At 39.4% G+C, this 26,750-nt stretch overlaps 2 protein-coding genes across 3 annotated transcripts in view; both read right to left on the bottom strand.

Moving 5' to 3' along the window:
• Nucleotides 1–1,612: 1,612 nt before the first annotated feature.
• LOC118275924 (synaptotagmin-16) lies at nt 1,613–13,195 on the bottom strand. Of its 2 annotated transcripts, XM_035594053.2 has the most exons (11): nt 12,299–13,195; nt 12,048–12,230; nt 11,424–11,515; nt 9,712–9,930; nt 9,160–9,315; nt 8,558–8,666; nt 6,098–6,273; nt 5,493–5,705; nt 4,937–5,101; nt 4,248–4,412; nt 1,613–3,939 (listed from the first exon to the last, which is right to left on the bottom strand). In XM_035594053.2, the coding sequence occupies exons 1-11, from the start codon at nt 12,333–12,335 to the stop codon at nt 3,907–3,909; spliced, it is 1,548 nt and encodes a 515-aa protein (XP_035449946.1). In that variant the 5' UTR covers nt 12,336–13,195; the 3' UTR covers nt 1,613–3,906. The 2 variants fall into 2 exon arrangements, with proteins under 2 accessions (XP_035449946.1, XP_050551469.1); XM_050695512.1 differs by lacking the exons at nt 11,424–11,515; nt 12,299–13,195 and having other exon boundaries at nt 12,048–12,196.
• A 1,274-nt stretch (nt 13,196–14,469) lies between these two features.
• Nucleotides 14,470–26,750, bottom strand: part of LOC126910957 (sodium/potassium-transporting ATPase subunit alpha-like) — a 28,217-nt gene continuing 15,936 nt past the window's right edge. Inside the window, 16 exon segments of the mRNA XM_050695511.1 lie at nt 14,470–16,485; nt 16,571–16,803; nt 17,045–17,219; nt 18,830–18,924; nt 21,533–21,748; nt 21,829–22,012; nt 22,098–22,309; nt 22,386–22,987; nt 23,065–23,322; nt 23,397–23,577; nt 23,683–23,901; nt 23,983–24,204; nt 24,297–24,467; nt 24,555–24,667; nt 24,670–24,685; nt 24,949–25,029. Of these exon segments, the coding sequence (XP_050551468.1) occupies nt 16,365–16,485; nt 16,571–16,803; nt 17,045–17,219; nt 18,830–18,924; nt 21,533–21,748; nt 21,829–22,012; nt 22,098–22,309; nt 22,386–22,987; nt 23,065–23,322; nt 23,397–23,577; nt 23,683–23,901; nt 23,983–24,204; nt 24,297–24,467; nt 24,555–24,667; nt 24,670–24,685; nt 24,949–25,029 (3,099 nt within the window). The 3' untranslated portion in view covers nt 14,470–16,364.

The following is a 26,750-nucleotide window of genomic DNA, read 5'->3' on the forward strand; positions in this document are numbered from 1 at the left end:
GTAATAGTACTTTAAACCATAAACAATGTTCATAGCTAAACCCAACTGTGACTAGAAATCCTAATTCTACGAAAACAATAAAATATATAGATTTTTCAATATATTTCAAAGTACTTATCACATTTAGTATATATTTCTTTGATGAAGCTTATAATAACGAGATACTTCTTAACATTTTATAATCACTATTTTCTATATCATAGAGCAGGTACTATTTTGGCTTTAGTGAAAAGATTATTATGATAAAAATGGTTCGCGATAGTGCGGGGCTGCATTAGACAAATGAATACAATATCTGAAGTTATATTCTCAATTATAAAATAGAAGTTTTAATTTTATCTATTTAATACATAGGATGTGAACGGAACGCTCCCAAACGCCGCAAACAGGTGAGAGAAAAAAAAACCGTTAGTTTATTATTTTCATAAAAAATTAAGCAATACAATGTCTATTTTATGTAATAACAGTTGTAATCAACTGATTAAGACTGATGTTGCACAAATAACATGAAAACAAAAACTATTCAAGTTATGAAAACCAAAAAAGATTGTATCGTTATTTCGGGAGCGTATCGTTTGCACCTGTATATTAAACTATAAGTACCTATATAATAAAATAGTAGTTCGAATTTAATATATTATATTTACTTATATAAAATACTGTAAATTACAAGTAATTCTAAATGCCAACACCGCACTACCGCAAATATTTCTATAGTATGATTTATATAAAATTCTGGATGTATTAATATTTCTGAAAACTTATGCGATAACTACGATTGGTCGTCTTAATAAGCCTACTCGTTTAATGAAGCCATTATGAGAATAATATCGCCATTGAGCCGCGATTACTGAGCAACTCTGAGTATATGGTGAGTGGGTAATAAAATGTAATACGTACTATATACTTATTATACAGCCTCTTTTTTCATCACCAGCCAAAATTGTTTTAAGAGAGAGAGGTATCATTCTAACAATCCATTTTTAAATAAGTAAAAAGAACTATTCCAAAAGAAAAATAACCGACTTCATTGATATCGGTTAAATAGAACACTAAAATGGTCAAAATAACTTTTATTTCGGTGGTCGGTGTTAAGTAAGAAACAAACAATAATAAGAAAAACCAACTTTCGAAATCAAAGTCAATTTGATCCTTTTAATGTTTTTTTTAAACCGTCTTTCTTCAGTGAAGTCAGTATTTTTTTATTTAAAAATTGAATGTTTGAATGATACCTAAATCTCAGAAAAAATTGGCTGATGATAAAAAAATCAGGCTGTATGTGTAGCTAACATATAATATAATTATGTAACAAACAAGTTCCTGTAGAATATATAAAAGTGTAAATAATAATAATTATAACTCTTGAATTGAATACTGTAATGTAATTTTAGTTGACAGAAAATTCATAGTAGTTTTATAATATAGTAATTATGTTTTTTGTGATTATTTCTATGAGCAGATTTTAATGTAATACAAAAAATAGATTTAAGTTATATTTCGAAAATGATGTTTAGTTTAAAAATTCAATAACACACAACTCTTAGTTTTCTCCTAGACATAGTAGCCTACTACTAATGGGGGCCATAGTTTATAATATTAATTTTGACGTTCGCATAGCCATTTAATCCATTTATAAGAAACAACGACTAGTAAACCACGTTTGTTAACTAAAATAACGTAGCAAGAATAATGCAAAGGATATTAATAAAGCTAATATACTCGTATTAACTTTTAACACAGATATATATGCGTGCGTGTATTTTAATACATTACATACTTAGCCCACGCACAAGAATAAAACGCATTAGCCTATTGGAAACTCTTTGGTGAATGCAGAACACATTTTTTTGAATTATTTATCTATAACGTAATTTTTTCAAACCTACAACTCTATTGTTTATTTCAAACGCTAATATAATAGCGGTAACATCATGCAATGTAGCTGTATATAAATATAGTATATGTATATATAATTACTAGCTGGCCCGACAAACTTCGTACCGCCTCAAACATTTTCTCTAACATTTTAAACCTTCCCTGGACTTCCACAAATAATTCATGACCAACATTTGCTAAATCGGTCCAACCGTTCTCGAGTTTTAGCGAGACTAACGAACAGCAATAGATTTTATATGTATGTATATAAAGATAATACATACATCTCAGATATATAATAATATAATATGTATAGATATTTGTTGCATAGGCACACTACGCCTAAAATCGTGGGTACTAAGTCCTTTATTCCATTTTAAATCTTATTTATAAGTTAAATACAGTATATTTTATTTTGATACATAATTCATAATCACATTAAGACGCGTCGTCCTTCAAACATTCAATGTTGGTGTTTATATAAAGTATTTTTTTAATATAATAATAAGTTTTAACATCTACTTGATCCGCATTCAAGCTAACATGTAATCTCTTTCGCTTTGACTGTAATATTTTAATTCATTATATAATTTATATATAACTATCTAACCCGGCAAACTTCGTACCGCCTCAAACATTTTTTTCTCACCTTTTAAAACTTCCTTAGACTTCCACAAATAAATTCAAGACCATTTGCCAATTCGGTCCAGCCATTCTCGAGTTTTAGCGAGACTAACGAACAGCAATTGTTTTTTATATATAGAGATAACTGGCATGTAGGCATCCAATTTGAGTATTTAATTGCTTATGTATAATTTCAAATGCATATTATTACATCTATATGGTTTTCAATTATAATTCAATAATTATTAATCTAATTATAAACATGTTTTACATATTTGTATAGATTTCGTGTATATATTTCGTGCGTTTTGTCATAAATTGACGTTTCCATTTCGAAATGATTATGCAATGAATATTTTTTAGTATATAAAATTCTTAATTCATATTTTGGACATTATTATTATAACAGATATATAATTTAAATTTCTATGTAAAGTAGATTCATAATAAAGTTAATTACATTCATAATATATTTGAAAGAATCGTAAACTTCGTATTATTTAAAAAAATCCTAATCATTAACTGTTATACACAGGAATAATACTGTTGTAATTACGTACTGAAAGTATTTTATAACAAAAACTATAATAAATCGGTATGTAACTACTATTTCTTCAAATATGCCAAAGCTAAATGTATGTAAAATGTTATGAAATCCTGAGATTTATTATAATCTATCTTACAAACATGTATTATAATGTATGAGTGAATAATGGGTCCGTACCAGTTACAAATACATACAAAATTGTTCCTTACATCCTTATATATGAAGAGTATATAATCAAGACGTTCTAGAATAAATTTCAGTGTCATACATCAAGGTACAATATAATATATCAATATTCAATAAATATCCTTTCTAGTATCATTATTCTATCTCACAAGTATTGTGCGCTCCAAGTCTTCTTCATCATTATAAATACTACAAAACGTTAACGTTCGAACTTTCCAAAATGAGAAACTAATATCTAACACATCGTCGAAAACAAGCGTCAGCAAAGAGGATCCGGTTTAAAAAAGTACCGCATTCAAACATTACAACTCCCGTTCTCACTTAATACGCGTAATATAAGCTTTTAATACAATAATGGAGAAATTACATTTGAGATTCGACATATCGGCTATACACGTGTATGCTGTACGCCACTTACCAAACTCAGTCGAACGTGCTGGTGGTGCAACCGAGTGAAACATCACCCCGAACGGAGACGACACGGAGTACTCCCTTCGGCGGCAAAGCAAACCGCGTGCTAACAACGAAAGCGACACGCACCGGACATCAACAGGGGTGCGGGGCCAAGGGCCAGGACGGGGCCCGGGGGACCGGGACCCAGGGGCCGGGGCCCGGGGGCCGCGGGGAACAGAGGCTCAGGCGTGCGCGCAGGCCGCGCGCTACGTCACCGCGCGTCAGGAGTCCAGCAACACGTGCCAGCGCTGCACCTGCACGGAACAATGGACCTTGGTACTAAAAATCATACCTTTAGTAAAACTATGCTATAAATGACAATTGCCATTTCCACTACAAGAAGTGATGATAGAAAACTATGGTATAAAATATAATATGATCGGAGGACGATATGGTGATCATTTGGTGACCCTCTTTTGGCAATATGCCACGCAATAGCTGAGTACTGGCCTTTTTGCGCCGTGTATACTTTTTTTTGTTCAATTATTTATATTAATTATTTTTGTAACGGTGCAAATAAACTGTTTTTCTTTTCTTTTCAATATGCAATATGTTACGTTACCTGTTCTCCCTGCCGCTCGCACAGTTCCTGCCAGTGCCTCTCCTCCTCCCGGCCAGACGGGCTGTGTCCCAGCGAGAACCAGCCCACCATCTCGTTACGCTTCACGCTGCGTCGCCACCACACCGACACCATCAGCGTCACCTCCGTCAGTTGGAATAGAGCTACCTGGAGACCGAACCGTTACATTCATTAGAGCTATAAACTAACTTGTAATTTTAGTATAATTCGCAATTTAAACGTGAAATTACTGCTTTTCGTCTAGTAAGTGTGAGTTCTTCTAACATACTGCCTAATTTACGAATGGAGTTTTTTGCTCGTTCTTCTCCATTTGAAGCTACACTTTAGAATGAGTACCTAGCTTTACTGTTTGGTTTAATTGGAATTTGGAATAAATGATTTGACTTTGAATAATATTTTATAGTGCCTTATCGTTTCTCGCAGGACCTCCCGAAAATAAAAAAGCAATCAAATAGTTTTTTACATGGTTCGAAACGCTTTGTGATACTTCTGCTATTGGATAGGTGGAAAATTTTGTTACTACTGAAAGTGGTGTAAAAAGTGAATTATTTTTAGCATTTTGTTTGTTTTTTGCGCAGTCGTTGCACATTGGATAGGAACTATTTATGGGGATGGCTTTACCAATTATAATATCTCCAATTTTTATGTTCCATAGAGCCCAGATGTCTCACCTGAAAGATGAAGAGCTCCTTGTACAACGGGTTGGACTGCGCCCGGCGCGTGGTGGACTTGCAGCGCCCCATCTCCATGCCCAGGGAGCTGATGAGGCACAGCTTCACGTAAGTATCCGGCGCCTTATTCGGAGACAGCTTACGGAAGTGAGTGCCTTTTATTACCTGAGAAAATATAGAAATTATTTTATCATTAATATTAGACGACTTGTTATTATGTAGGTGATGTGATGATGATGATGATCGGAGAATACAATTTTGATGCTGATACTGACGCATGACGATAAGACCAAAAAGTAGTGGACCAAATTCTAATAATGTTTAATAAATATTCTTCTAATGTTCTGAACGTCCACAGACGTCGCGGCAGGCCCAAAAGGAGATGGCGGGACGAACTCAACAGCTATGACAAGGATTGGCCGCAAAAAGCTTCAAAAAGAGTGGGAGTGGAAGGAAGGTAGGGAGGCCTTTGCCCTGCAGTGGGACGATCATGGCTGAAATCTAAATCTAATGTTTGGTAAACATACGCCACTCGTATGTCGAACAACCAACATACCTCAACAGAGAGATGGCCGGTGGTGGAATTGTACTGCAGTCCCAGCAGTAGTTCTGGAGCAGACCTGGTGCTGCAGCAGGAGGAGGCGGAGTCTGACCGCGCCAGGCTGCACGCCTCGCCGCCGGGACCTGCGCCCGGCGTCGTCACTGTCGCTATTGAAGACGGACTGGCCAGCACTCCCGACATCGAGTGGTTCAGTTCTAGTTTGGGAAACTGGTGAGAGAACAAAATAAATCAATAAGATACCTACAAATTAATTAGTGCTCTAAAGTTACTAGGTGCAACGTCATGTGTTTTATCCCTGAAGAGGTAGGCAGAGGTGTACATTACGGCATGTAATGCTATACAATGTACACCTACTTTTCACCATTTGTGTTATAAGTCCCATGTAATGGGGGTGAGCCTATTGCCATATACTGGGCGTAATTTACTAAGTGACACTCAAATTCAGATGTATCATAATTGATAAACAGACCTACCTTAATAATAACGATGTTGGTTTCACTTATGTTAGTAAAATAGTACCCTTTTAAGCTATGTCAGTACAAAAATTTATCAAAAACGATGTACCAGTTTAGGCATAAAAGCTTAACAAACAAACTCACCTTGCTAACTTGTAAGCTGGGATGATGTTGGCGTGGAGTCAGCTGTATCCACATGCCGTTCTCCATCTCCAGGCTGAGTGAGGCAAAGCTGACAGTCGCTTCACCCAGCAACCGTTGACGACGCATGCGCTCGCACCCGTATATGCGTATACGCAAACCGAGGCCGTGTACGTCCTCTACAAAAGGCATTTAAGTTTGAGAAAATTATTCGTATGTTTTAAAAAACTAAATTAACTTGGTGGTAATCATTACAAATGGTGAACTCAGTATCATAAAAATTCTTAAAAAAATGTTCTCACAATTTATACAAAATGTAATAGTAGTGTAGAAGTAGTGAATAACTTTGCCAAAATATAATTACAAGGCTACTAGAGTGTGATAATATTCTTTTCTTGTTTTATACTAACAGTTTGCTTTACATTCAACGACATCGAAAAGGGAGCGCGTTCGGCGCTCTAATTGGTTGGTTCATTCGAGCCGGCCAATCAGAGCGGCGAACCCACTCTCCTAAAGTAAACTCGTACTAAGGGTACTGAGTTTCTGAGATATCTCCTTCGGGGTATTCAAGAAACAAGAACCTTATTGTTGTTTATAACTTTAGTAAGATTTCAATAACAATAACAGAAGTTTCCCGTAATAACTGGCAAGTATTGCTATCAGAAATGGGAATATATTATTATATCTGTAGTATATTCAAATTATTACGATAATACTCCGCTCGTTCCACAAATAGCTTGGAGTTTATAGAATTTAGGATAAACAAACACAAACAGATTTGTGGAATAGCACAATATATAGGTGTATTGTAATTTTAGTGTAGTCTGGTGATTTAATGTGTTTATGTTTCACCAGTGTCGGATGAGGTCAGTTGGATCATTTAGTATAAGTATACTACTACATTGAAAAAGTATGTTATGTTTGTATATTTTTGTCATACATACACATGTATGACAAAAATATATCTGATACAATCGCACCTAATATGAATATGCCTCGAAGAAGAGACAATTCACTGGACTATAGGCGTAATTGCAGTTTGAAAGGTTCAAGTACTACCCGGTCTCTGTCAAATATGTAGTCAACTAGTCTGCTCTTACGACACAGTCGAGGAAAGATCAGGGGTGACAGATTGACAAAAAGTGAACTAAACTTATGTTCAACGGTCAACTGGCCATAAAACATAGTTACTGCGAGTAATGAGGCCTACTGTAGCCTCGTTTTGCCGTAGTAGTAAGTTTTCAGTAACTCTACCATAAGTTTGAAGCAATAGTAACTGTCGATAGTCTTTAGCGTAATTTTTTTGTAGGGCAAGTGACCCGGTTGTGGCCACCGACCCCTTTGTGGCCATTTGGACCTTCAAATATTTATAACTAAGGCATGGACAAATAAATTACTCTGTTATGTACAGTATTTAAAATATTGAATATTGGAGACACTGATACCGTTGGCAGCTTTGATGTGTCAAACTTCACTTCGATGCAACAAGTCATTCTTTTTAGTTGAGGGTGAAATTGTTAAGATCTTAACAAAAAGGCTAAGGCGAGCGGGTGAGGATTTGGTTTATATTTTTTAAATCTTTGCTAATTGTTTGGATGTTTATGTTAATACTACATGAAGAATATATTGTCTAAGTGAAACTAAAGTTATTTTGTCGCCATATGTTTCTGAAGTGCGGTTATTAGAAGGTGGCCACTAATGGAGACAAAATTATGAATTTCTCCATCTTTGGCCACATGGCTGGCTAAAACTAATGTACATAGACACCCGACTTCTTCCCCTTTATTTTATCGTGGCTTTTTTCCTTGGCTTTACATATCAACAAATACATATTTTTCATTTTCAGAGATGCAATAAATTGCCTTCACACAAAGGGGAGGTCAGTTTACTTTGCAGCTTTTACCAACGTCATATAAATGTTGATCTCCTTATTTGTAAGTTAAATTCAAGTGAAGTAATAATATTTCATATTTTCCAAACTAAATAAAAACCATTGTTTGTAAAATGTCCAATTTAATAAATAAATTTTGATTACTTTTATTGTATTTTTTGATGGCCAGAACTGGCACACGACCGTGGCCACAAATGGCACGAATCTGGCCAAAAATGGCACAAACTCCCTTTTTTTTTCTTTCTTATACAGTTATTTTTCTATTGGACGTTCTTTAAAAAAAGGGTTTTCTTAGGCAAGGTTACGACATGTTAAAGGACTTTTTACAAGAAATATGTTCGTGATAACTAAAACTATTTAGTTCCACGTGTGACCGGTAGAGGCGTTGTAAAATTTGGTAGAGGTACAGGGGTCTTAGACTGCTATTACAATTGTGTCACAATGGTCGATCATTGAACAGTGCAAGAGGGATGGAGATATACAACCTACATAGCTCCCTCTTGCACTGCTCAGTGATCGACCATTCTGACACAATTGTAATAGCAGACTAAGGCCCCTGGTATGCAACTCACCCGGATTGATCTTGTGGAACACGAAGCTCTCCATGTACTGCGGGTTCTCGCCATTCCTTATCTTCGACTTGTATTTTTGCTTTTTCAAAGGCATTAATACCACTCGAACCTGCAACACAAGGTAGGGAATAGGTAAATATACGACCTTGTATTTTTTAGGTACTGATTAGTCAATAAATTATACAAAATCCGTTTGCTCAACCATAATTTATCATAAACTATTACAGGCCCCTCCTGTTATGGGCTCCTAAAGGGTTATGAAAAGAAATAGAGCATGGAGTTTTTCATGAGGGGGAAAATCATCCAATGACTTCTCCCTCCTTGGGTGAGGCGGGAGGGAGTGGCCGAGTCTTACTGACTAAAAACCATCCCGTTCCTTCTCCTGCTCTGAGCCGGAGCCCAGATAACCTTTTGCGTTGTCCGTAGCTCCGGATAGAGCATGGGTAACTGTAACTTCTTTCTTAGTAGGAGTCAACCATGTTCCAGGCTTGATAGATAACTCGGAAACCGCAGTTAGGCCATCTAAAATTAAAAGGACGCTGCTATCCTACAGTTTTAAGACATACCCTGGTCTCAGCTATGTTGGTTATATTTCATGTTACCTGACTCTGCAGTATCTGCCCCTGACTCCTCTGCGGCAGGGTCCGCGCCTGCAGGATGTGGACAGTCATGCTGCGGACCGGTGCATCATACAGCAGCGTCAGCTCCAAGAATCCTCGCACCTGAGAAACGCTCTCGGCGCAGAGGAGGGACGTATCCTGATAAAAAAGTAAAAAATATCCTGATATATTGATTACTCTTAATGATTAGAAGCAGATAGGCCCAATTCCCCCCTTACCAATCTTCTCAATCCCCGATTCCCGAACAACAACTCTTAAATTTCTAACCCCCAAAAAGCCGGCAACGCACTTGTAACGCCTCTGGTGTTTCAAGTGTCCATGGGCGGCGGCGATCGCTTACCATCAGGTGATACGTATGCTCGTTTACATGTGTTTCATAAAAAAACAATCCTCTGGCCCCCAAACAAGGCCAGCAATGTACTTGTATAAGTTTTGCAACACATCTGGTGTTGCGGGTGTCCATGGGCGGCGGTGATTGCTTACCATCAGGTGATCTGACCTCCTATAATATCTGATACAAAACTATCCACTTACATTGTGCGCTATAACATCGCTGTCGACACTACTCTGTGCCTCCAGCGTATGGATGTACTCCGCTCTCTTCGGCACCACCTCATCGATCCTGGTCTCTCTCAGCGCTGTCTCCCGAAGACTTGTGTCCCGTAACTTGTTCTCTACGAGTTCCACATCCAGCTTCGGGGCTGCTGCATTCTCGTTCTTCTCCTCGTAGTGACATTCCACCTCCTCCTTATCCTGAGGAGTTTAGGGCACAAAGATGTTGAGTAAGCAAGGAAGAGGGTGAGTGGTGAAGTTTTGTGCAACGATATCGGCGAGACATTATCACAAGTGCTGTTTCTGGATATGATAATGGTGTTAAATTCTCTGTATGTTAGTTTGGTCTGTATTATTTGACTGTTGGTTTTTAAAACTATTAGGACTTTGAACGTAGTATAGTTTTTTAATCTAATCGGCTGTCGGATCATAATGGATGGTTGCAGCATTTTAACCGACGTCAAAAAAGGAAGAGTTCTTTTATGTATGTTCACCGATTATTCGAAGACGCCTGAATCGATTTGATTTGTATTTGGTAAAGGTATGGAGTCGATCTGATTGGTGTGATTGTCATTAGGGGCCTGATGATGAAGTAGTATGATAGCTAAGGGAACTCCTCAACGGTTAACAGTAGCTACCTGATGTTTGGACTGGAATAATTGTTATTGATGAGACGTTTACTTTCCACCAAGTCTGTTATGCGTAATATACTGGGTCTCTTTACTTAAACTTGTAATATACTAATAAAAAACCACCGACTTCTTACCTATCATTGTATGGATCACTTATACGTACGACAAATAATAGTATTTTTTACACGCAGTTGTTTAATTTTATATCTATTACGAAGCACCAGTAAAATTCGACCAATAGGAATACTTTTAATTGCCTAAGCAGTGTAGGATGCTGCCTCGTTCATTGAAGTATCCACCAAAAGTATTATGTTTTGAGAGAACGTATAATTAAATCTAGAAGTATATTCATAAGTAAGTTACATGAAAAAAATAAGGATTATAATAGAAAGAATGAGAATAAATGTTACCATGCTTTAATGGAATAAAACTAATGATGTACTACGTAGATAGATAATGTTAAAGCTCCCCTACAATCCTACCGTGAACAATATACTCGTAGGTATTCATTTATTGAATTCTCATTTGAAATTCATGAGATCCGCGCAAGTGGTTGAGGAAATCTTCTGAATCCAAGATATTCCATTTAGAAGTAGGTACCGCTTCAACATTTCAGACGGTCTTAAGATAATGGCGATAAGGACTATATTTAAGTAAATTGTATTTTAGTACAGTTCCGATTTCCATTTGGAAGGTACGAAGGTACTTGAAGCTATAGGTATTTATTTAATAGTGCAGTATAAATATTCGCTGGAAGGTAGTAAAATCGGTAGTGATGCGCTCAGGATATTGCGCAGTTGGAAGTTAATTGGTGTAAATTATTGCAATCCCGTTTATTTCCGGACTGCAGTGGCGTTCGCGTTAATGTGCCCAACTGAGGCGCCCTAAATACCAGGCTTACATGAAATTTTATTAACGGTTAAGCACCGAGGTGAGTCATACAAAACGAGTGTTTTTCAGATCCGAAAAATTCATGATTATCTCTATAATAATGAATATATTAGAAGCGTGAAACTATTGAAAGGAGAATAAATACAAATGTCGAACGGTCTACTGTCTCACCTGTTGGATGCGCAAACGCAGCTCTTCATCCGAGTCGGACGCCTCGAACGTGAATATTCGTTCGGGGTAATGGTTCGGTTTCGACAAAGCATCTATAACAACACAGACGTACGGACAACGTCAATCGATGTACAATAGTGCCCTAGCCCGAGCTAAACTACTCTAACTCTTACTTATTACTACTAAGTTCTAGCGTTATAGTTGTCTACGGTTTCTAAGTGTGTAAACAAACACCTAGATATAACAAGTACAAAGAAATTAATACGAGACCTTGGTGACGCACACGACGTCCTTGGGAGAACATTAAACACTAAATTAATGAATATTACTTCTTCTATACTACACAATAACGTTCTCACAAATGACTCCGCTCTATAACGAAATCAAATGTACCTAAGTACATCATTTATTAATCACAAAATCAATAGCCACAGGTTTATTTATAAAGGTAAAGCATTTCACATTTCTATGCTTGGAATGTATAGGGGACAATATTGTAACGTGATCATTTAACGTCTATTGTGTTAGCAACAAAGAAAACTTCGGTACCGTTCTAATGAAATATTTATTAACGACATACAGTAGCTTAGTAACACAAAAGCAAAACAAAGAGTCGGTACTCACCGAACTGAGCATTGTCGAGGGGAAGACAGGGGGCAGCGACGTGCGCGTTCACAGCGAGGATGTCATCGCAGCACTTGCGGGTGAAGACGGCCGTGTAGCACCAGCGCCGGCCCAGGAACAGCAGCAGCACCAGCACCACCACCGCGAACGCCGCTACCGCGCTTATGTACGCTGTCGCCTCCACTGCACACACCAACCACACTCAGCACCACGCTCACCACACCGAGCCAGCTCCTCACAGACATGTTTACCATTAGACGGGTTGATGACGCCGATGCTGGCCACCATCCTGGCTCACTGGGAGCCCGCGGGCCGCATCGCTGCGCGCTCCGCTGACTCGCTCCACGCTCACTGTTCCCACTTATCTTGGATGAGACATTCGTTGAATATCTCCGAGGAATATAATGCGACAATAAAGCGAACTGAGGAAAATAATTGGGACGTGTTGGCACGGTCGGGCTGTCAAAGTGCTGCACATGCGCCGTACGCGAGGGGCACGACGGGGCGTGTGGAATATTCTGCGCGGCTATAGGACGAAGGATTCAGTTACAGGTGTACTGTGTACGTATACGTATACACGTACATGTAGAGGAGCTTGTCGTCAAGGCCGAGGGCGGCACGTGCCCTCGCACCCTTCGGTTATACACACTTACACAATTATACCTAAGTAGTGGTATAAATATGCTTACTAGACCTGTCAAGGTTTGCATAAGTTATAACTTACAAAGATTAATAATTTTCAAAGGCCAACATGAGTAAGTTTATTAATGTCGTTTAAATAATAAATTATACAATGCCTACGTTTACTCAAAATAGTTTAACGATATACACGGTATGCGAGCTACGCACTTGCGGTAAGTATGTACCTAGTACCTACATGGGCTACACGTACATCACTCCAATGTTGCAATTAGGACATTGGAGATCTGCCAGGGCTGTAGCTGCAGCGCAATACGTCACTCACACTTCAAACTGAGAGGATTTGTGTAAATGTAAATGAAACTGCACGTCGGTACGGAAGCTTTTAGTAAATTACATATTATTCAGGTGCTTTACATCGCATGGGAAATATATTCAATGGTATCTAATCAGGAAAAGAAAACAATATATAGGTACAATGATGTACATATGTAAACAGGACGGAATATATTTATCTAGATGGGATAGATAGATATATTGAAATCTTTTTTTTTTTTGAGGGGGAAAATCATCCAATGACTTCTCTCGCTTTAGGTGGCGAGAGGGAGTGTCAAGACTCTTACTGACTAAAAACCACCCCGTTACTACTCCTGTTACATATTGAAATCTAGTGATTTATATTAGGTCTAATTCCGTTTAGTGAGTTGTCGTCATTAGCCAATAAATTAGTGTTTAACTAACACTTTAACGTATGGTTTTTATTTAGTCAGTATCGATTGAAAATGGCACAGGACTGTAGAAAATAAAGTAAGTAAACACTTAAAAAAGAAGTTAACTATCGATTATCATATTTTCAATAAAAAATATTCATGATAAAAAGTATAATAAACAATGGATAAGCTAATATTTCTAAAATTATATTTCTCTCTCTCTCTCTAAATAGATTTTTTGATACAAAAATTAAACTTGGGAAAAGGCAACTTGTATTATATTTCTACCTGTAAAATCCATATTATTTCAGTTGAGATTGTAGTAATGTAACTCAGTAAATATAAAATCCTTTTCTAGATAACTATCAGGTAAAGTGTCTAGGAAAATCTACTCCAATCTGTCAATATTTTTCATTGGATTGCCGACTTGATATGAAAATAATAAGAACAGAAAGGTAAGGTTGACCTGCTGACTATTATACCTCAAGCTTTGTGTCGTGTGTAGAATTGAATGAAATAAAAAAGAAACAGTTTGTCTTGGTCCACTATCTACTATCTATTGTTATTCCAGATGACCTATTCTTGTTAAGGCCTTTTCTACGTCTGATAAGTTACCGTTGGTTTAACTGACATAATAATATTGCATGGAAAAGGCTCAAATTGTCCTTAGTTTGTTTTATTTTTATATTTATGTAACAATTGAATATTTTTTCTAACTGTAATTAATTACCTACTTAGAATAAAAGATTTTAAACGTGAGGATTTATTCATTGATTCTTTAGAAACTATATACATTTTTTAAGTTTAAATCCTCCAAGATTTTAGCTTAACATTGAACATTGTTTCCAAATTAAACTTTTTCTTATTATTTAGAATTTTATATGTATTGTAATATTGATAGTCTGTCTTTATTAAGACCTCTAATTTGTAATTTGCAATTTGGTAGGTGGTTCAAATAAAAAAGTTTCATACAACAAACTTAATTTTAGGTAATAAAATGAGAACCACCGTTTTGGGAAGTCGATAAAAACGGTTTAAAATAAAAAATAAAAACTCAACAATAAAACGCCACATTAATATTTTGAAAATGTTTTTTTTATTAACACTTACATTTTTACAGCGCTCCTAGCCAACAGAGTAATACTATAAAATGAATCGGTGTAAAGAACTGTCGAACGCAAAACAATGTTAGTTCTACAGTGTACGATAAACAAACCGCTTACAAAGATCAGATCATTACAATAATATCATCAACGACTATTGTCAGTGAGATGTACATCGTTCTCATCAAACAAGCACAGAAGGTCACCCTAAAGAAACGAACTTCATTTAAATCTATAAACATTTCATATAATTTAGATTTTATTAGTCGCTATAATGTTATATTTTACTTTTGTAACCATTATTATAATGTTATATGTATTCGTTACGAAAAATTGAAATGAATCGCTCCACTTGGTCCTTGGCGGGTGCGTGAGTGACTCGTGAGTCGGCCGCTCGCGCGCTCGGCGTACGATCCTGCCTACCGCGGCCGCGCAAGGGCCAAGTGCCGACTAAAACAAGATCACTCTATCATAACTGTATAATTTTAAAAATTTCTAATTACGCATCCCTACGTTTTGTTTATTATCTTTTAATTAAGAAATAAAATCTTACGTAATTACCATGAGCAGCCTATTTTAATAAATTTGACAAAATTCGCTAATAATCTGATTATTTTAGAAAAGAAAAGCGTCGGGTCCGGGCCGGGCGGGCCGGCTGACGAGACAACAACAATAGTCGACGGCAGTGCTGTATGTAGTGTAGCGGTGCGACGCGCGCGCACCGCCCCCGCGCCTCTAAGCGATCGCGACTGTGTATGCTTTATTTATCTACTTTTACAATTGAAAATACGGCATCAAAATTTCAACTACCTACCTAACAGTAAGCAGTAGTACACTAAAACTCAGGCACTCCACATCGACCTCTCATACACCATGCACCCGATCGAATCTTCAACTAAACTTTTTTTCCACTCGAAAAATTCAACTTAAATCTAATTCACTTAAATTATAATAATAATAATGGCTTCTTAACTGTTAATTTTACAACAAATGCGTTTCGTTGGCCGCCGAGCACGGAGCGCGGCGGGCGTCATACTTCTGCCCACTCGATTCACGAACGATGAACTACCGCTAAACGATAATTTATTACTTATTACATAAGTATGTGAAAAACAATTTATTAGTATTAGTTTTAATCTATCTTATAATGTCATCAGTGTCACTGAGGGCGTACTACTGTAACATGAATTCCGAGTCGGCGGCCGCTTGCGCGTGACGTCGAGCGTGGTGCGACGACGGGCCGCGGCCGGCGGCGGGGCCCGGCTGGGGCAGGCAGGGGCCCGGCAGGGGCAGGGCGGCCCGCCGGGGCCCCGCCGGGCCCGCGCTACCCGCCCGCCGCCGCCGCGACGCTACTCAAATATATAGAGATTCAACAAATATCGAAAAGATTCATCAAATTGTCGCATGACAGTCGAGATACTCGAACGTTTTAAACGATCTCGATACAAAAATAACATGATTCACGATTTAAAATAATATGTGTATAATATTTTTTATATCATCACAAATACCAACTTCATTCTCCACTGTGCATATATACATACATAGTTCGTTAGAAACGATAGTGTAAGTGTGCGGTGGCGAGGGGCGGGCGCGGGCCCGACCGGCGCCAGCGCAGCCGCGTCCTCTCGGTCACATTACGCAATGAAACATCAGAATAACATAGAACACTCGACAGGTACAGACACAGGTGCCCCTGTGCGGAGCGATGCGGTAACAAGCGGTGAGAAGCGTACACGACAGCGATTACACATATACCGGAACGGCACCGCAAACCTCTGTCAGTCTGATATAAGAACACAAATGAACTTTATGTACGCAGTAACTAACTGATGCACGACGGTGTGGACAGTGGTCGGTGCGGTTTAGTAGTAAGTCTCTTGTTCGAGCCAGCCGCCGGGGTTGCGGCGCAGGTAGAAACGTCGGATCTCGTCGTAGATGAAGATCGACAGCATGAATGGAATGGCAGGCAGCCACCATACGAACCTGCAGACAAAGAAACACATCGTTAATACTTGCTTCACTTGACCAGATTCCATGATGAGTAGTGAACTGGTCCTGGTATACTCACTTCAGAGGGTACATCCTCAATCCCTTGTCCATTCCAGGCGTGTAGGAAAGGAATGCAGCCAGCGCGGTTTCGAAGATCAGACCGAAGTTGAGAGCCCAGTTGCGCATGCCCTGGTGGATGATCGAGTTACGGCGCGTCTTGCAAATGATCAGATCAGCCCACTGCACCACCACGATGGAGACGAAGAAAGCGGTGTGGCAGGTGAACTCGAGAGCCTTGCGGTCGCGGTAGGTCTGGAAATCGGGGAAGAAAAACTATCAAGTGATGAACATATAAACATGGAACATTGACACAATATCACAGATGAGTATAACACAGTAGAGAAAGACAAAGAAGTTTAAGTCCAATTTAATTGTCTGAAACGACCAGATATTGCGGTTAATTTTTTAACTCGTTCTGATAATGATCTCATTTCCTGTCTTTCTCATTGTATAATGTGATAATTGAGGAAGTGTAATAATGAGGTAAACGCACCCATTCCTGTCCGTAGGAGTCAGTCAAATCGTTGATGGCCTTGGAGTCCCATTGCTTTCGGATACCGAAGAGATGCATCGGCAGGAAGCCGTTCTCAGCCATGATCACGAAGTATACGAAGAAGCCGGCCGCGGCTTGGATCATGCCGATCTGGCCGTACGCCATCGAAATAAGCCTGCGTACACCCGGGCACATGTCACATTTTGAACTCATCGCCTTGACGTTGCCAATAAACACACATTTTTACTTTTTATGGCCAACTAATTTTGCTTCAAAGTGATATTTGTTTGCAATATTTTCAATTGTGCTAATTGGTTTAATATTTTTTTGTGTTAAGCACTTTCGAATTGTTCTTTAAAGAGATTAATTAATAAGCGTTAAATTCCATTATTGCTATAAAGCTGTTAGTTTTTTGTTTTGCAAACATCACCATTTTAGGTATGGCAGTCAAGACTCGAATACTTGAATAAATGTTTCTTTTTTATTTATAAAAAAAATGATATTTTGTTTCAGTTTTGTATTATCAGTTGTTATAAGTCTTATTTGCCATAAGTTAACCAATTCAATATATGCTTTGAAAAATAGAATACTCGTTGCTTTATTCTGTTTGAAAGTTTTGAAATTAATATTTCTTGTTTTAAGCAAATATATTTAGCAAAATATTCTGTTTTTCAAGTCATTGCCATTATTTTAATTACAGGTTAAGGTAAACAATTCCATTGAAGATTCACACAAGCATGCAGAGGAGAATATTCAACTAGTTGGCGAAGAAAGCTCAAGCGATTTTTGTGTCAGAAATAATAATAATAAAAGAGTTCTGGAAGAATAAGCAAGAAGAGTTAAATAAATATAAAAGAAATGTAAAGACTGCTATACAAAACTGCCTAACCGTGGTATTTGTATAATCTGTGGGGCTTGGAAGCGCTATTAGCAGTGTGATCTGCAGTACAACGTGCTTCAACTATAGAGAATATACTACATAATATAAATCAATATACAAAATATATACATACTAAGAAGATAAAACATAAAAAAATATTACAATATAAAAGATACTCGATGTCGCCTAAGACATTCCTTCAACAAAAACGTTTGTTTAAAATATATTAATATTAGTTATGAACCATTCGACCACCACTATTCTACTTTGGCTAACATGTAAACTCACACACAATAATAACCACTAGTGCGCTCTCTATGACAGAGACTAAAACATTTTCTAATTTGTTCGCTAAACGTGCAACTCTTTATTCGACACAGCATTGCATCGCTAACTTTAATAATTCAATTTCTAATATTGAAATATGGAAGAGTGAAGATTATACAGATACAGAAAGTACTAGCTTTTCTAGTTCTAGAGACTTCTAAAGTAATTTTGGATAAATCTATAGAAATTTAAACAAGATAATAGATTTTAAATAAATACTGTTGCTATGAAGAATTCAGTATATTTATTTTGTATTATGTACTTTAAGCGTCGCGACTATTGAAATTCTATCGGATCAAGGGTTTTACTCTAAATTTAAACAATATCGGGTTGACAGCCAATCGCAATACGTGGACAAGGTACGGGGGGAGGCTCGGATCGTCATAATCACTCTTCCACATCCAGTTTCAAATGGTACTGTTGAACCACAAGTAGCCGCACCACTGAAATTATTTAATCTCACCAACTGAGGCGGTGGCATGTCAAGTGACGGTGGGCTAGTCATTGTGTTAACACCCAATTGAGAATCTAGTAAGCGTCGGGCTCGCGCCCGGTGGCGGAGTGGGTGCGGGGCCAACCTTCTGTTGACGAGGTTGTCGCGGTAAGGGTCCCGCGGCTGCCGCTTCATGATATCGGACTCGGGCGCCTCGTACGCCAATGATATAGCAGGCACCTTCAGTAACACAAGCAATCAGGACAAACCAACACTCGCGCGACTAGCACGCTCCGACTTATACATAATAAATATACGTACATACGCCCCTCGGCTACGCCGCAACCTATATCTACAACTAGCGTTAGTAGAAATTAATTAAAAAGTACATAAAACTATTTATCGTAGGTATACTTATATTACTCATAAATTAGCTAGAAAATGTAAAAGTGGAAAAATTGGCGTGATTGAAATTCAAAAATTACGGCAGCTGGTACTAGCCTTGAGGAGACAAAATATAATAATCTGAAATACTACACTAGTGAGAGAAGTTACAAATATAAGCCCTAGCAGCATGTTGTATCATGTATCATACAGTGTCGCTGTACCTAACTGTACATAGATACGTAGAGACGTCAGTGTCATATATATGAGTATGCAGTGTGATGAAGCCTGTTGCGTCGTGTGACAAGAATATCGAATGAGACGATGTCACTTGTGATATACTTATCGTGTATGAGATCATGAGAGGTAATCAATGAGAAAGTCAAAATACAATAAGTATACAATAAATAAATAATCAGTATAGTTGTAAAGACGTCGAGGTGTGTTCATACATGCACGATAGACAAATGACAGAGACAGGAGACACCAAACTTACCTTTGCGCGCGAACACAGAACATAGCGGAAAAGAGAATTTAATAAAACCACAAAAACAATGGAACAATGCGTTTGGTCTATGAGCACGACGCCGTGTGTCGAAACACGTTATTCCATCACCACATCAAGCTACAGAGTTAAAGGAAATAGGAGATACGTTAGTATAGAAAAAATATATAAAAAGACATCGCAAGGCAAAGTTAGGAGCGGTGCGATTGTCGCCTTCAATATCCACACACAGACAATTCTAGATCGTGTTCCTACAGGACAGCGTCCACACACTGCAGGCAACAACCAAACCTCAATATTGAAGACTAGACACGTGGTAGCAAGCAAGTAGCGGATAGAATAATATCTTTGAACGAGTCTCGTCACTCGTCATGTTTTACCTCTCGTTAACGAGTTTATCAGTGAAAGGGTTACGCGGCTGTCGCTTCATAATGTCAGATTCGGCCTCCTCGTAAGCCAGGGAAATGGCGGGCACCTACACAAACACTAGCGATGTGAGCGACCCGCGAACCGGCCGCGGAACGCCCAAGCGCTCACGCACTCGCACGAAAGCGTGGTGCATCAGTCACATGTGTACAACATCGAACATATAGCAACAACCTTGCACGCAGACGCCACTGCCGCCCCCGCCAACTACACTGTACCACTGCGTGCTTGCACGCCGGGCGCGGCGCAGTGGCGTATGCTTACAACCGTTTGTTACGCTTAAAACTATCACACAAAATAAAATTAACACAAAAAATGTAGATCATGAGATGACTTCAGTTGTGGCAGACGGGGCTCTTTGTAACTTAAAAGTATAAAATGAACCGCATGTCATGTGAGTGAAGATGTCATGTTTTTGAACTAAATCACATGTCTATGGACGTTCTCGAATTGACTGGATGGTGATGGGGTGAAATGACTGTGGTACATCAGTGTGTTGTGTCTGTCTTACTGTGGGACAGTTACTAGTCGAGCTTGTGCAGACGTCGCACTGTGCTACTGTCCACCTCGGGCTTATACACGATGCCTAGTACTTTGTTACGTAGAGTCAGTTATTTATATAAAGTGGACCAAACACATCTACGTACATCTTCCCCTCATTCCTACTAAACTTCCAGCGAACTCATATCAGGAACATGTAAGGACAACACTCATTAGTTGGGGCCTATCCTATGTTAGTATGTCTGCCTGATTTTAGTAGAATCATGCATGACTCTACATTTTTATTACACTGTAACACAATATTATTATTTACATAATCGTAACGAAGCCAATTCGTCTCCTGACAAAAGGTAATTTAAAAAGATGGATAGGCAGTTTATTTGACATTAAAATTTGTTAGCTACGTTTATGTAAATAAGATACACATTAGATAAACACCCACTCGTCACGATATCGAGACAACAGCGACGTTATTAGCTGAAAACCAGTTAGTAGTTATATGGCAACATAACAGTAATCACTTAATAAAGACCTCTCATTGACAAGTTTGTCGCAAAATGGGTTCCTAGGAGGACGTTTCATAATGTCAGCTTCTGCCGTCTCGTAAGCCAACGCGATCGCTGGCACCTACGTCAATCACTTATTTAATATAAACAGTAATAATACCGGCTCGAGGGATCTTCAGCTGAAATATTTACGTAACATACTAACTATAGTATACGTCATTTTATTCTACATCCTTTGTTCATTATTGTGGCCAATTTTTTAAATTGTAAATTAATTGAGATTGTTCTACGTTGGTATTTTTTAAATGAACAAAAGGTGTAAATTATACAAATTATTTAATATTACAATATTATATGCAACATTGTAAGTAAAACTATTTCATAATACAATTTCCGAGAATCTCAACTTTATCAAACAATACATCTCTCATTTAATATAATAAACGAAGTAAATGAAACGCCTTGCAATGTTGCACATTTTATAACAAATTAGACTGTAGTGTTGTAGAAATAAGGTCGAACTTACCATGTCAGTTCCAAGATCGATGCAAAGGATGGTAACGGTACCGAGGGGCAGAGGGATGTCGCACAGGATGAAGGCGAGGAAGGGTGAGATTTCAGGGATGTTGGAGGTGAGGGTGTACGCAATAGATTTCTTCAAGTTGTCGAAGATCAGACGGCCTTCCTCAACACCAGTTACAATTGAAGCGAAGTTGTCATCCAGCAAGATCATGTCAGCGGCCTAGAAGATTGGTTAGCCAATCAATCAGATATGCCATTCAGAGTCCTCATGTAAATTACTGTATCTGCTTATTCACTTACTTGTTTAGACACGTCAGAGCCAGCGATGCCCATAGCGACACCGATGTCAGCCTTCTTCAGAGCGGGAGAGTCGTTCACACCGTCACCAGTCACAGCCACGATGGCTCCCAGTCGCTGGCAACCTTCCACGATGATCAGCTTCTGTTGCGGCGAGGTACGGGCGAATACGATTTCCGTGTGGTACCTGATGGACAAACAGACAAATTATCGATAAGTATGAATAGTATTCTGTAATACTAAACAATTATGTAGGTAGGGCCCATACTCACTTGAGAATCTCATCAAGTTGGTCAGAGTTGAGTTCCCTGAGCTCAGTTCCGTGGACGACGGCAGCCTTGGCTTCACGCGGGTTCACTTCAGAGACGGGGATGTTCAGCCGAGCAGCGATGTCCTCAACGGTCTCATTGCCTTCCGAGATAATTCCTACTGACTTAGCGATGGCCTTGGCAGTAATGGGGTGATCACCAGTAACCATGATAACCTGTGAAGTAGTGGTAATATTAATGGAATGTTCTAAGAAAAAATATTTAGAAATTCGTCTTTGTAATCAAACATACCTTGATACCAGCTGATCGGCACTTGGCAACAGCATCAGGCACAGCAGCGCGAGGAGGATCAATCATACTCATCAGTCCGACGAAGCGAAGGTTGTCCAGTGGGAAGTTGGGGTCATCAGTGTTGAACTTGTAGCCGATGGGGTACTTGTCTGATGGCAGTTGGAGATCGCAGAATCCGAGCACACGTTCACCAAGACCTCCCAATTCCAAATAAGCGTTGTTGAAAGCTTCCTTCATTTCCTCGTCCAGAACCTTCTCCTTGCCGCCGATGAAGATAGTGCTGCATCGTTCCAGGATCCTCTCAGGCGCTCCCTTCATCACAAGCAGGTGGCGAGGGTCGCTAGGGTCGTCGCTCTCGTGGACAGAAACCTGGTACTTGTTGGTGGAGTTGAAGGGAATCTCACAGACTTTCTTGTTGCGCTTCCTGATTGACAAAACATCGCCGAGAGCCAGTTCCATGCACTTGAGCAGAGCAGCCTCAGAAGCGTCACCGGCAACTTCCTTCTTCAGAATGGGAACACCATCCTGACCTCCCTTGAATTCAGCTCGGTTACATAGAGTAGCGATTTTAGCGAGCGCCTTGAATCCAGGGCTGGTGCGGTCTGAGGACAAAATAACCATTGTTTAGATTTGTTATCAAAATCTTGAATTATATTTCTTAACATTCGCGAATACATACCATACTGAACTCCAGATTGATCTTCAGTGGTGTCAGCTTCAATAATCTGGTTATCAAACCACATGTGAGCGACAGTCATCCTGTTCTGTGTCAGGGTGCCGGTCTTATCCGAACAGATGGTTGAGGTGGATCCGAGGGTTTCGACAGCCTCCAGATTCTTGACCAGGCAGTTCTTGGAAGCCATTCGCTTGGCAGTCAGGGTCAGACATACGGTTACAGTGGCCAGTAGACCTTCTGGTACGTTGGCTACGATGATACCTGAGGAAGGAACAAGAATTAACGCAAGGCACTATAGACAAACTTAGAGAAGAATGTGGGCTTATTGCACTTACCAATGAGGAAGATTACAGCATCCAGCCAGTGGTAGCCGAGGATGAAGGCAATGATGAAGAAGGTAACGCCGAGGAACACAGCCACGCCAGTGATCAAGTGGATGAAATGGTGGATTTCCTTAGCAATGGGGGTCTCTCCAGTGTCCAAGCCTGACGCCAATCCAGCGATACGACCCATCACCTAGTGCAAAAAGTATCACAATTAAGACAGAAAATTGATAATTTTAGATAAGTAACACTGTTGTTGTATTTTATATAATTTTTACATATTGAAGCATCGCCTTACCGTGTTGTCTCCACAGCAGATGACCACTCCTTTCGCCGTACCCTCAACCGCGTTAGTAGAGAAGAATGCCAAGTTCTTGGTTTCCAGTGGGTTTTCATGAGTAAATTCAGCACCACGCGATTGGGGTTCAGATTCACCGGTTAAACTTGAGTTGTCGACTTTAAAGCCTCGCGCCTCAATGATACGGATGTCAGCCGGGATCCGGTCACCGAATTTTACCTGTGGAATCACAAGAGAATGGTTAATAAGTCTATGGACAATTATGAGATATTTTATAGCAAAAGTTTGTTAGATCCTTACCTCAACAATATCACCGAGTACCAAGTCCTCAGCGCGCAGCGTCAACTTTTCGCCCTCACGAATGACGGTAGCGAACTGGGGTACCATGTTCTTGAACGATTCCATAATCTTCGATGACTTGCTTTCCTGGTAGTATGAGAAGATGCCCGTAACGATCACGACAGCCGCCAACACGATGCCGAGGTACAAGTTGTCATCCGCAGGTTCCTCAACGGTACTCGCCTGAGAAATCAATCAGCCAGGGTCAATTGGTCCGCTACTTGAGTTAATTACTTAAGTATACTGAGCACCAACACAAATTCACGATTACTGACCTGAATTCCGTAGGCAATAAAGCAAAGAATAGCACCAATCCACAGTAATAACGCAAAGCCACCGAACAGATTTTTACAAAACTTCACCCACTCGGGCGTCTGTTTAGGAGGCGTGAGCGCGTTTGGACCGTCCCGTTCGAGGTTCTCTTTCGCTTTTGCGTGACTAAGGCCCTGTAAGAGAAGATGTATTCCAGATATAGTGTTCCTACGACAAGTCTAGTATTCGTACAAGAACTAATTCTGAGAACAACACGTTACATTTTCTGGATGTGTCTGAAATCTTTGGTAGAGCTCTTCCGGTGTTACTTTGTGAAAATCGATGTCCAACTCCTGTTTGAGATCATCTAAATCTCCTGCTTTCCGTTTTTTCGCGGGGGTTTCCGGCGTGTCTGGAATATTTAAAACATATGCACGTGAATTAAACTTTGTAGTAATAGTCGGTTAATCTATAATTAAAAATTTACAATTTACTTTAAAAGTTATTTTAACAGTCTTAATGATTAAAAATGATGAAGTATCAAAATGCAATGCGAAATAAAAATGCATTAAAACCATGCAATACATTAATGCTGACAGTTGCTTGTGTTGCGACTGCTGGCGTCATTGGTCACTTAGCAAGATTATAATGAAAGATGGTAATGTAAATAAAAACCTTGTACTGTCCGTCAGCGGTTCTATTATCGTCCTTAATGGGTCCAATGGTGGCGACGCGGTACGAGTCGGTTCTGCCATGCTGTAAACACAACTAGGGGCTAGACACATTCTACTAGGCGGCCCTATGGGCCATGCACTCATGGATGAATGGGTGGCAGTGAAGAGCAACGATATCGCATGTAACTCCTTTGACATGATCACAGGAAACACATGAACAACTAAAGTGTATGATTCAGGTTGCATGCAATATCGATACTCAAAAACAAAACATGAGAAAGAATATTAAAAAGCACCTGGATATTGATGCGTAATATAACACGAAACCATCCAGGCACTCAATACAAAAACAAAAATGCATATTAATGTTGAAAAAGACAAAGGGTAGCGCTAATTGAAATTGCATCTAGAATGATTGTGCTAACTATGATGTAATAAGCTACAATTGTAAGGGTGTGTAGATAAAAATTGAATAGAAGTACCATATTCATTTGAAAAACGTTCAATTGCAAAGCATTACACAGCAACAGAGCATATGAGGCATAACCTTGCCGACCGAGTACTCTATAGAGCTGGGGACCAACGGCTCAATGGCGCTCAATTGGTCTGAACTAGTTGCGCGTGCGAACCTGAGCGAATGTAAGGACATCGCACAGGCGTACACCTCTACGCATGGACGATTCTATACAGAACCTCAACCACCAAAGCATAACACAATGTGATCACACTACAACTAGATACTCACATCACCCATAGTGTTCTGGATTATTTATACTTCAGGAAGAGTACGTCCTATCGTCAGGGTGTATTATTGTTAACTGTCCAACTAGTCACTCGGTAACCGACGAGCTCAACGTTAAAATTGCCTGGATATGGGCTTACGTAACAAAACGAGTGCGCTATATGCGCTAAAGAGGGGTAATGTCACAAAGTCTAAATGCGTCCGCGGTGCCGTAAACAAGCCAGCCGTCGCCGTCGATAATTGATGAACGTTTTCATAGCAGGCCTCATTAAACCGCGCCCTGAATTCCCATGAAGGTTATCGCGAGAATAACTAGCTGTAAACTGCACTAGTGCCGGAAAATTCAACGCGTAATGGATTGTTTAATCAAGAGAACCTTTGAGTAAACTGAAAGGTCCGACTTCCGTTAGGGAGGCGATATGAATAATGGATGGTCAAGATGGATTGAAGTTAACAGAAGGGGTGTCGATGTAACCGTGGCGCGAGAGAGAATAATGAAAACGGAATATTCATAGGGTGTATTTCGAGATGGCTCTTGCCTTTCACCGCACGGTGCAAGGCAGGGGCCACACTGGGACTGACATGCGGCAGAGGCGACGACGGTGGTGCGGCGCGGCGGCGTGTCCCGAGTTACATAAGCGGCGCGCACATCGGGCATGCGCACTGCGGACCAACCCCGCGCGCTACCCTCGACATAAATAGCTAAAAGACAAGGTTGCCACCCCGGGGCCCCGGCGACCGCATTTATAATCTCTATAAAGGTTAAACCGGAATATCTGATGGAAAATCGAAACTGGTTCTACCATGAATAAAACGACGACTGTTTGCAAAGGGATGATTAACCCACTTTCAAAACCTTGAAACGAGATCATGGGTTCATACTAACTGTAGTGTGACGGGGTCTTTAAAGCAATATTTTGCACGGAAACGTTATAATATTGATCAATTTTACTCTCTAGTTTGAGAATAAAATAGCGCGGAAAACAAACGAAATACACAGATGGTCCCGAAATAGATTGAAAACATTAAATAGACGTGATTGAGTCAACGAACAGTATACA

The sequence above is a fragment of the Spodoptera frugiperda genome, chromosome 8 (assembly GCF_023101765.2).
Source record: "Spodoptera frugiperda isolate SF20-4 chromosome 8, AGI-APGP_CSIRO_Sfru_2.0, whole genome shotgun sequence".
Classification (NCBI taxonomy): Eukaryota; Metazoa; Arthropoda; class Insecta; order Lepidoptera; family Noctuidae; genus Spodoptera; species Spodoptera frugiperda.

What these genes read in the sequence shown, in the direction of transcription:
- LOC118275924 (XM_035594053.2), bottom strand. Translation starts at nt 12,335, where the DNA reads ATGGTGGCCAGCATCGGCGTCATCAACCCGTCTAATG. An exon ending in CGTCATCAACCCGTCTAATG is followed by an intron (nt 12,231 to 12,298) that starts GTAAACATGTCT and finishes TGGTGTGTGCAG; the next exon opens with TGGAGGCGACAGCGTACATA. An exon ending in GGCAGATACTGCAGAGTCAG is followed by an intron (nt 8,667 to 9,159) that starts GTAACATGAAAT and finishes CTTGTGTTGCAG; the next exon opens with GTTCGAGTGGTATTAATGCC.